Source organism: Quercus suber, unplaced genomic scaffold, assembly GCF_002906115.3.
Source record: "Quercus suber isolate HL8 unplaced genomic scaffold, Cork oak 2.0 scaffold_647, whole genome shotgun sequence".
NCBI lineage: Eukaryota > Viridiplantae > Streptophyta > Magnoliopsida > Fagales > Fagaceae > Quercus > Quercus suber.
This window is the reverse complement of record NW_027070088.1, coordinates 342227-354326: the sequence shown is the minus strand read 5'-3', so window position 1 is coordinate 354326 and position 12100 is coordinate 342227. Positions and strand designations below refer to the sequence as shown.

The window sequence follows — 12100 nt, the reverse complement described above, 5'->3', positions numbered from 1 at the left end:
TCGCAGCAGCTAATGCTAATAGTAAAGCGTTAAATGCTATTTTTTGTGGTGTGTCTCCTGATGAATTCCACAGGATCTCTCATATGATGGTAGCCAAGAAAGCTTGGGAGATTTTGGAGACGACATATGAAGGTACGAAGAAAGTTAAGGACACAAAGTTTCAGATGCTTACCACCAAATTTGAAGAGCTCAAGATGGGGGATGATGAACCATTTGATTCATTCTATAGGAAGCTTAATGAAATTGTAATTGCTAAACTCAATCTTGGGGAGAAGATTGAAGATACTAAGGTGGTGAGAAAAATTTTGAGGCCCTTACCGGAGAGCTTTCGGGCAAAAGTCACAGCCATATAGGAAAGCAAGGATTTAGATGAAATTAAGATCCAAGAGCTCATTGGATCACTTCAAAACGTATGAGCTTGGACTACCTTCCCATAAGATGAGTAAATCGCTTACTCTTAAAACCATTACCGAAAGAATGGATGATTCCTCCGAAAAAAATGGAGTGGAGAAGGAAGTAGCATTTCTTGCGAAAAACTTTCGCAAATTTTTGAAGATGAAGAACAGTGGGAAACCTTTCAACAAAGGGAAGTTTTCATCTTCAAGAGGTGATAGGAAAGAGTTTAAGAGGAAAGATGGGAAGAATTTTCAACCTCCTTCAGACATTATGTGCTATGAGTGCAATGGCCATGGACATCTAAAGAAGGAGCGTCCAAATTTTCTGAGGGGAAAAGGCAAGGCTTATGCCACAACGCTCAGTAATTCAAATTTTTCTGATTCTGACTCGGAAGAAAGCTATGACGGAGAGGGAAACTACTCCGCCTTTATGACCATTGCTCATATGGATTCCTCGGATGATCTGGGTGCACTTGTGAAAGAGCTTGGTGACCATTCTGATTCAGAGTCTATTGGAATTGTGGAAGAATCAGATGCTGAAGAGGAAGAGAATACAACTAATTTTCAAGAAAATTACGCCTTACTCCTTAAGAAATCAGGTGAATATACAAAGGTGGCAAAGGCGGCTGTGAAGAAAATGAAGAGAGCTGAGGAAGATTACAAAAGCCTACTGGTCAAATACAAAGAGGCTAAGTGTGAGATTGAGATACTTAATGGCAAGTTGTCTGAATCCTATATGAAGGTGAGGTTTCTTGAGCAAGAGGTAGTGCAAAATCATGCCAAGAAAGAGAGAGTCTCCTCTCAGAAGTTAGATGATGTTATCTCATCTTAAAAACCTTCCTCAGATAAGTCTGAGTTGGGATATACCGGAGGGAGCAGCTCATCAGCCAAAGTCACCAAAGAAGTGAAGTTCATGAAGACCAAGGATACGGTTGTAGAAGAGCCCATTCCTGAGAAAGTTAAGGATGTAAAGAAGAAGAATGTGGCTGAGCAACGAATGGTGAATAAGCCCCGAAATCAATCTATGGTCAAACTTGAAACCAGAGGAAGATCTCTCCCAAGATCACAATGGGGTCCTAGGACGGATTATGTGTGTCACTATTACGGATTGCAAGGACACATTAGACCCAACTGTCAAAAGCTGAGAGCAGACAACAATGCAAGCGCACCTCGGTCACGAAGAAGGAGAAATGACATAAGGTCTTGGGGTGGTGAGCAACCAAGAAGTCAAAATCGTGATCCAGGAATGATGGACGTGATGAAGATGATCGGTGCCTTCACTAACTGCTTGGAGAGTTTCACCAGAAGGTTTGAAAGTCCAAACTCCCATACCCAATTCGTCAAGGATATCACCCCAAACGCACATGACGTGTGGGTGAAGAGAGGTACTCATGCATAAGCATTATAACATGTCCATGCATAAATTCTTCCAATGCTTAGGGACATTTGTTATTGCATCATATCATGCATTACTTTCAGTTTACTGCTGTTCTTTTGTCTGGTTGGTTTGTACTAGCTTTTTTTTTTTTTTGTTGATCTTACTTCTCTTGTTCTGTTTTGGTTGTCTTTAAAAAAAAATTATTCAAAAACCTAGTACGTTCATACTTATGGCATAGTGCATTTACGATCTTGGCTTGTTTTGTATGCACTCTTTTCTATATGGTAGAAATCTTGAACACTATGTGTGACTGTTTAAATAGATCTTTAAGCTTGTCATGAATGATTGGTCAATAGTTTTGTTGGTCTTGATACTTGCATAGACTTGTGTCTATATCTCTTCCCACTTTATTTTTATGTTTTTGCAAAAAAAGCTCACCAAATGTAAATCTCCAAATGAAAAGAGATATTGAGCTGCAAAAGCCTGTCGCACACACTAGTATTCAACTAGGAAAAAGGGAAAGCGACTCTTCTTAATGTGTTTTATATGGTGCTCAAAAAGCCAAAGGCTAATCATCAATGTTGAAATATCATAAATTTCAAGCACCAATCTCAAAATGAGATGTTTTTGTCCAAACAAAATAAATTGGACCAATTGTTATGCCATATGCAGAAGCCAAATAAAAAGCTTCTAAGTTTTGTATTCATTGTGTGGGAGGTCATATATACTCATTTCTATAATGAAGATTGTCCACTTGATTTCGTATCAGTTGTGTATAACTCGATCGAATTGATCATTGAACCTTTGCTCTAGTCTATAAACTATTCCACATTTGATACTCACATACAACACACAAGTCTTTGATTCAATCAATGCCTATCTCATTTGTGTGATTGTATATGTTCAAATGTGATGTGTATACTCAAGAACTTGTTGATCAAACACAAAAATATTTTTGAGTGTTTTATTTGCTTTTGGAAGTGATTTTATACTTTCGTGTCTTTTGTTTTTGTTCACAATGCATTTTTATGTTTTTCTTCAAAAACTGGTTCAGGGGTTGTTTCGTGAGAAGCTCGCGACTTAGAGCTTCCCGTGAAAAGGGCTTGAGGGAAATAATCTTTCATCATGTCACACAGAAACTCTCACGACTGTATCGCGACTGTCTCGCAACCAACAGCTTCTTGCGAAATGCTGTTTGGCCAAAAATTGGATTTTTTCAAAATTCAGACAGAAGGTATCACAACTGTCTCGCGACTGTTTCGTGACTTAAAGCTTCTCGCGAAAGCTTTTGTGCTTCAGTGGCCATTTTCGCGGTTGTATCGCGACTGTGTCGCTACTCTCTAACCCGCAAAAAACGCGTGTTTTCAGTTTTATATTGCTGATGTGACAGTCTTTCAAATCACAACCTCTTCCCTTGCTCAAACTTCTTCGAACCCTTTTCATCCAAAATTACTATTCCATTCAAACCCCTGTAATCCAAGCATCTTTTCTGCGTTTTTCTCTTCAAGGTATGTTTTAAAAACTATTCCTTTTAAGTTTTTGCTTAAATTTTGCAGAAATTTTGTTAGGGTTTTGTTAATTGGGGATTTTCGAAAATTTGGGTTGGTTTTCTAAATTGGGTGATAATTTGTCATATCTTTTGTTTGGGCTGTGTCCCATTTGATGTTTGTGCCTCTGTGTTGGCCCCTTGTGGCATTTTGACATGTAGTTTAGGCATGATTTTACCATGTTCATGCATTGTTCATACTTAGAGTACATTTGTGCATGCTAGGTGTTTGACAAAATGTCCGAGTGACATTTTTGTGCCAATTGGAATCAAGTGATTTCAATCTATGGGTTTTCACGTGTTTGACCAATGTCATGGACATTGGTCATATGTTTCATACTCTTTGACCATGTTGAACACACTAGGCACACACCTAGGCACCCCTCATGCATCTGATGCTGCACTCTCATGCATAAACACACACACCTACACACATTAGCACATGCACACATATGCATACACATGCACAGTTACTTAGTTTCTTGCATTGTGTTTATGCATTCAGCATAATGTTTGGAGTTGATTATGTCCTGTTCTGTGCATTTTTACTTTTATTTTGAACTAAGTTGAATCTAATCAAGTTCTCTGTTCTGTGTTGTGTGTTGTGCACATGTTTCTTGTTTTTTATGTGTGATCTATTGCACAAATGTCTCCATTCAGGACTTCAGCTATGAAAGGTGGCCATAACAAAGGGAAAGGGCCGATCATTGATATTGATGCCGATTCATCTAGACCAAAGAGAGCTCGTTTCTCAACGGGAACTTTTGATCCTAACTTGTTTAGGTCTTATGCTACTTTTGAATCCTATAAGAACCTCTTTCGGGATGCTCCTTTGCTAGTTGAAAGGGGCGTTGATCAGCCATCACTCAGGGACACAAATATACCCATTTGGTTTGCCATGAAAGATTGGTACTATCTGCTTTCAACTTTCGAGGATATATACGAGAACATGGTTAAGGAATTCTATGCCAATGCCATTGTCGTCGGAGAAGAGATAAAATGTTGGGTTCGAGGAAAAAGTTTTTCTGTCACACCACTGTACTTGGCGGAAATTCTAGACATTAACCGGCCAATACTCCCCATACCGCCGGTATATGATGAGCTGAACCCAGATGAAGAGTATCTCAAACAGTCTTTAGGAGCCAATTTGGAATTCTCCTCCAATAAGAAGTCAATAAATGTGGCATCCCGTTCTCTCGAATTAAGACTTCTTTCAATGATCATGTGTAGCAATCTTTATCCCTTGTCCAGCACCTGATATATGAATCTTGGTCGAGCATTGTTTTTGAATGATCGGATCACTGACGAAGAGATTGATGTGTGCTCTCATATTTTTCACATTTTGGCAAAAACAGTTGACCGGACTGCTTCAAGGAATTGTCTTCCTTTCTGTCACCTTATTTCAAGGGTTTTGAAGCTCAAAGGTGTCCGTCCATTGGAAGATGAGCGTCCATATACAAGGCCAAGTCCAATTAACATTCAATCTCTCCATGCAAGTATGAGCCACACCAAGAAGAACACCAAGCAAGAAAGTCATGCACCGTCGGGAACCTCGAGCTCTGCAACTCATACCTATGATGAACAGTTCAACAATATCTCCGCTGCTCTTCAAGAGATGATTACAAAGATGTCTGGGCTGGCGACTATCATGTACGCTCACCACAGACGTCTTGATTCACAGTTCAAATCACTCCAAACTCAGTTGGACGAAATTCAACGGAAGCTAGAAGAGAATGACTAGCTATTCCATGACAAAAAGAGGGAGATGATGTCATTGATAGGGGGAGTATGGTGACCTATGATAGGAGGAGTATGGTGATAGGCGGAGAAGAAGCCACCAGTTCCTAGGTTTAATGTTTTATGCTTACTGCTTATGCTTTAAAGCTTTGATACTTTGTTTTTATTTCAGTATAATTTCAGTAGTTCTTTTGTGATATTCTCTACGCTTTGTAGCATATATTGCATGTACCCATGTTGCTTCTGTAAGTTTTAAGGGTTTGTTTCATTGCATTTTTGTAGGCTTTTATGGTTTGTGCCATGCATATGCAGTACCTTGTTTATGTAGCCTTTATGCTTGTGTACTTGATGTTTAATGTCATACATTTTATGTTAGTACGTCACTCTTGTGCCCTAGTAGGATTTTTCCTAAATGCAAATACTTCGTGTATTCTGCATTGGTTGAGTGTTGGATTTGCAAATGATACTCTTCAAATGAGCTTATCATCTTGCATGTCCGGATGTTCATTCCGGATGCAAATACTTTTGTATAGTGATTGCTTGTTTGATCTTGCCATGGTATATTGTTTTATTCCATTTTGCTTGATCTCATTATATTTGCTCCATATGCATTTCAAGTTTTTTGCATACAATGATATTATTTTGTTATTGTTTTTTAGGAGATAATTGTTCATATGTTTCAAGAGCTTTTCAGAATCTAGAATTAGGTGTGAGTGAGTTTTGCCTTTGTTCGCAAATTCACGTTTAAGTCTAGAGTCTGTTTTAGGGTTTTGTCACGGAATAGCCAAAGGGGGAGATTGTAAAGTTGTTATTTACAACTATGTATTTTGTTGACTTTTATTCTGTGCCAAATTTGATTGTAATTATTATCAATCGTTTATACCCTGTATATATTGTGGGATTTGTTGTAAGGGTTGTGTGATAGAGAGAGAGTGTGAAGACTCAAGCATTTGGAGACTGGAGAATTCTCGCGGGTATGTCGCGACCTAGCTTCCTGCAAAGTGAAACATGTGCCCTACACATGCTGGAATGCGAAGAGTCAGGCCAGGTGGAGACAGCTATGACTCGCGAGTATCTCGCGAGTAAGGCCTTCTCGCGAGACACCTGCGAGGCTATCTGTTCTACCAGCCTATACTGAATGACTCACACTTTCTGTGCCTATCCTATATATACCCTCTTTACCCACAATTGTTGAGGAATGCTTTAGAGAGAAAACCCTAGCCAAACACATTGAGAATTAGAGATTGTCATCCCCACCTTTCTCTATACACTTGCTTGTGGTATTTCCTCAACCCTTTCCTCACCATTTCCATACCATTAAAAGGTTGATAGCCCAAATACTTACCACATCCTTTGAGAGTATTGAGTGACGTTTTGGTGCTGCTGAGAAGCATTAGAAGAAGCCTAGAATGGCAGATGCAACATGGAGCTTGTTGCGGGATCCGGAGAGCTAGACAAGACACGGTTCCGAGAAACCTTGTTGGAGTAGGAGCTTGGAGGACTTAGGTGCATCAGGTAGATTAGGCTTGGAGGGCCTCTTGCTAACCCATGTATTCCAACTGATTGTCTAGTGGATCGATTTCCGTTTGGAGGGCGGCGGAGAGGTTTTTTGCCCAGTTCTTCGATTTCCTCTTCGAAAACACGTCTCTTTGTTTTTTGTGTTTGCATCTTTCTTTCCTACTATTTTATATTCCATTATACTGCTATGTTACTTAGTTTATGGATTAGAGTAGTGTTCATCCGCTCGCATTTACACTATTCCGCACTTAGTATTAAGTTAGTGTAAAATCCATCGAGCCGTAATTTTAATTGGGGGTCTAAATTGCTCTTATGTTTTCAACACATTTTCGAGCTTTCAATATTGTTTTGATCATGGTTTGCCAACATTACACATTAGAGTTCTAAATACATCAAGTTCTAAGTCTTTAAAACCCAACATATTTTTTCTTATTTTGGGTTGATAAATTTTTTTTTTTTTTGGGTAATTAGTTAGAGACTCATAAATAAAGGGTGGTGAATAAGATCGTGGGTTCAATACTCATTGTGTGTGTAAACTTATTACTTAAATGCAATGGTTTAAACGCATAAGCAGTCTGTATCACAACAGTGTCATATGTTTTGTGCATTTTCTATACCCTCCTTGGTTAGGAAGTGTTTGACAATTACATGTGATAGAAGCATCCACTCATGGTACATAAATAGAGCCTCAAAATTTATAATTGAGTAGATGACAGATGTCTTTAACTTATAAGACAATTTTCTCCTAAACTTCTCTGAGCTCAAGTGGGATGGTTTGAAATAACTGCCTAACTGGTAATCCACTTAGAATGGCTACTTTCTCTTTTTAGGTAGCTGATGGGCCTTAATGGAATGACCTTTTTACTACAAATATAAGTTTATATATAGATAATTGTACCTTTTTTTCTAATGAATCACGTGCACTGCAAGAGAGTATAATTTATCGTCAACAAGTGGAACAAGAGTTTATATTGCTTTGGACATTCCTGAGACTGCTAAATTCAATGATCAGTAAGTTCTTTATTTTGGATTCACATTTGCAATGTATTTACAATCTCATTCTTACTACTCAAAGCATATGTCCCGAGTCACTGCAAGGTAAATAAGCTATGACCTTAAATTATTGTGCAATACTCTGGTGGTTGCCACCAGGAACAAATCAATAGTTTCTGTAGGAAACAATAATGGTCACAATGGGCAGTTTGTAGTTAACATGAAATAGCACCTTGCTACGAATGAATAACCTGCATGAATTGTAGCTGTTAATGATAGGGAAAAGTGTACATTAAGGAAGGTTCTGGAGTCCTTTAAGGCCTAAAGTAAAAAAGTCTAAGTGGTAGAAAATTTGGGAAAGTGTTTATTTGATATGAAGGTTGTTTTGGCAGTGTGTGGATAGGGATGGCCATACCCATTGGGTAATGGATATCCAACCCTACCCGATCCAAATATTTCGGATAATACCCGGTTCTTCATGGGTAAAGCCTAATCGGGTAGGGTATGGATATTACCCGAATTTTTTAGGTAGGGTATGGATATTATCCAAACCTGACTCGGGAAAAAAAAAAAAAAAAAAATCCTAAAGCTCTCTCAGACTCTCATCATCACTCACACAGTCACACTCTCTCTGCCTCTCCTCAGTCCTCACCATCACTCTCTCTCTCTCAGAGCTCCAGTCTCCGCCTCTCCTCACCGTCACTCTCTCTCTATGTCCCACCTTACTGCTTCTGCACTATTGGTTTCTGGGTTTGACGTTTTGGGAAGGTTCTATCTCTCACATATAGACACAGTTATTGGTTTTGGCATCGATTTTTTGCTTTATTCTCATTCCTCATTCTCTACAAATCAACTGGGTCTTCCTACCGCTCTTTTTCCTCAGGTAAGTGATTCATTCTTTTTCCCTCTTTTGCTAGTTTGGCTTCAAAAGAAAATTATTTTCTGTGGGTATCTGGGTTTGACATTTTGGGAGGATTCTGTTGATAATTAGCTTTTGTTTCCTTTTCTAGACTGAATTTGTCAACTGGTGAGTTTTTTGTTCTTTGCATGTTGTTTGCTTGTGTTGTCTTGTAGAATTTATCGTATGGGTGTGTGTTAGATTTTGATTTTAGAGTCTGAATTCAGCTGGGTATGTGTCAATTTTGGTTTTTGATTGAATTTTATCAACTGGGTATGTGTTAGATTTGGTTTTTGATTGCATTAAGGTGTTTGATTCTATGTGGGGATATGTCTATTTATAGAGAGGAGTGAATCTGTCTAAGTTTTTTTCACAAACGAAGCATGTAAGGCTTGTTAGTTCTTCAAGCGTTCTCAATTTCTTGTTTAATGGCTGAACAATTAGTTGTACTCTGTACACATTTGAAAAGAAATCAAATTGGACCACTTTCATGCTATTATGCAGTTTTTGTGGTACTGCTTACCCTACGACTTGTTGTTTAAGAAATCAAATTCTTCAAGTGTTCTCAATTTCTTGTTTAACTTCGACTTGTTGTGGCTACCATTCAAAATTGAAATTGAATTAGAGTGTTTCATTTTCTCTTTTTTTTTTTTTTTTTTGGATGTATTCTTTTAATGGCTGAACAATTAGTCTGTACTCTGTACACATTGGAAAAGAAATCAAATTGGACCACTATAATGGCTGAACAATTAATCTTTCTCTCTCTCTTTGTAGTTGCCTACATGTCTACCACATCCTTTGCCTCAACCCCAGCCCCAAGGCCCCCAACTAGCACGACATCAGAATCACAATCATTGTTTGGAGAGGAAGTTGAGTCCATTCCGGTTGAGAATCCACAATAACAAGGCACTAAAAGAAGAACAACTTTAGATGCATGTAATCATTTTAAGAAGAAGAATATTGATGAGAAAGTTAAGGCTCAATGCAACTACTGTGGAAGACTTATGGCTGGAGCAAGTACATCAGGGACGACTCATTTAAAACTGCACATTGCAAAAAGTTGTCCAAGTGCTCCGAAGGAAGCACTTCCAGGGGAAGGAACAGATATTAGGAAGCAAGTTCTTGTCAAACAACACAATAGGGCAAGAAGTAAAGGGATTTCAAGCCCTAGTGTTTTTAATGAAGAGGATCAGAAGGCTTCGAGGAGGGACCTTGCCCGAATGGTCATTTTGCATGAGTACCTTCTTGCAAATGTTGATCATGTTGGGTTTCGGGATTTTGTAGGTGCTCTTCGGTCAAATTTTAAGATAGTAGGAAGAAACACATTGAAGCGAGATATCAAAAAAATTTATAATGAAAAGAAGCAGAAGACTATGGTAGAAATTGACAAGAATGCAAGTAAAGTTGCAATCACAACGGACTTGTGGACTGCAAACAACAGTAAGAGGTCATTCATGGTAATCATAGCGCATTACATAAATGACCCTTGGACTTTGGAAAGCCGAGTTATAAGGTATTATTTTTCTTTGAGTCATTTTGTTGTACTAGTTTTTAGATTCTCAGGCAAGCTTATTAACTTTCTACTTTCTTTAGTTAATCATATTTATGTTTATTTTTTTTAGGTTTATTCGTATGCCATCTCCACATGATAAGTATTCTCTTTCTAAAATCCTTTTGGAGTGTCTTTCTGATTGGAACATTGATTTGAAGTTATCTGCCATAACTGTAGATAATGCTAGCAACAATGATGGCATGATGAAACTTGTTTCGGATAAGCTTCAAGCTAGTTCACTTATTTTAGGTGGAAAATTGTTGCATGTGTGTTGTGCAGCACATATTTTGAATTTGGTTGTTCAAGAGGGTTTGAATGTAATTGGTGATGGTATTGAGAAGGTTCGAAGTAGTGTATATTTTTGGACACAATCACCAAAAAGAACAGAAATTTTTGAAAAAATATCTCGCCAATCACATATTGCAAGTACTAAGGAATTGGTACTTGATTATAGGACTCGTTGGAACTCTACATATTTGATGCTTTCAACTGCCTTGATTTATAAAGATGTTTTTCCCCGTTTACTGTGTTGTGAGCCTCAGTATCAATCTGCTCCAACTAATAGGGATTGGGAGGTAGCACAAATTGTTTGTGAGAAGTTGGGTTACTTTCATAAAGTTACTGAGTTGCTTTTTAGTACTGCCTACCCTACGGCTAATCATTATTTTCCTTCAGTCTTCCGGTTGAAGTTGGAATTAAATCAGTGGCTTTCAAGTGAAGATGAGTTGGTTAAGAAAATGGCAGCAAAGATGTTAGCTAAGTTTGATAAATATTGGAGTGACGTTCATGATATCATGAGTTTGGCTATTGTTTTAGATCCAAGATATAAATTGATGTTATTGACATTTTATTTTAATAAAATGTACGGTAGTAATGCTAACGAAGAAATTGACAAGGTTAAGAACCTTCTTTTTGAGTTGTTTGCGGAGTATGACTTTGAAAACATTGATAGAGGAGTCATTTATTCTCAAGCTTCATCTTCTACATCTACATCAAGTGCTGCACCTGAACATGATGATACAATGAGGGACTATGATTTGTTTGTTAGTAATGCGACTACTAACATAGGCCAAAGGAGTAGGGATATTATATCAGAGTTTGAAATTTATACTAGTGAGAAAGTGGCACCTAGAACTGAACAATTTGATGTTTTGGGTTGGTGGAAGCGTAATGCTAGTAAGTATCCTACCTTGCAACGCATTGCAAGGGATATTTTGGCTATTCCTATGACAACAGTTGCCTCAGAGTCGGCTTTTAGCACTAGCGGGAGATTGTTAAGTCCACACCGTAGCCGTCTTCATCATGATACCTTAGAAGCATTGATGTGTGGACAGAGTTGGTTATGGAGCGAACTTAAAGGTGTACTAAAAGATGCTACCATTCAAAACGTTCTTGATGATTATGAAGAAGATGAACTGGAGGAAAGTCATGCCATGGAGCTTTCAGACTAATGGATAGGTATTATTATCCTTGATTTTGGTCTATGTTTGGAATAGCATTCCCTTTCTATTTGAGACAATGGTATTTCTTAATTTCTTTGTTAGAAATTTATAAGTTTTGTACTTCTGATAGTCTGATTTATATACTTTCTAAAGGAATGCACTGCTTACCTGTTTACTTGAAAAGTGCATAGATAAGCTCCACGACACTGATATACATACTTTAAACATGGAACAAACTAAAAATGAGCTTGTTATTGGTTGTCCACTGTATTATTTTGTTGGCTTTGTACAATAGGCTCATGGTTGTCTTAACTACAATAGGAGCTGCTGAAGGCCTATCCTACCTACATCATGAGTGCAACCCTCCCCTTGTTCACAGGTATCATTGAACTTTCTTATGGCTATCGTTGATCTCTCTTCATTCATATTAGTGAAACCTTTCGAATTTCTTGACTTTCTTACTTTTGATATCATCCATCATATATGGTTATTCAGAAATCTCATATTATGAATCTGACTGTTGGCAACACAGATTGCAATTATTTGTTCTGTCAAGAAAATTAGCTTGTCCCATATTAGCTTTTTTCTTATTTAATTTCTCAATTAACCTCCTTGTCTCCTAGCGAAGTAGGTGCTTAACT

General features: G+C 37.9%; 1 protein-coding gene across 1 annotated transcript; it reads left to right on the top strand.

The window, feature by feature from the left end:
* The first annotated feature begins 9469 nt into the window (after positions 1 to 9469).
* On the top strand, positions 9470 to 11468 carry LOC111999193 (zinc finger BED domain-containing protein RICESLEEPER 2-like). The gene is made up of 2 exons (XM_024031312.2): positions 9470 to 9978; positions 10088 to 11468. Exons 1-2 carry the CDS (start codon positions 9470 to 9472, stop codon positions 11466 to 11468), a joined length of 1890 nt encoding a protein of 629 aa, XP_023887080.2.
* Positions 11469 to 12100: the final 632 nt, after the last annotated feature.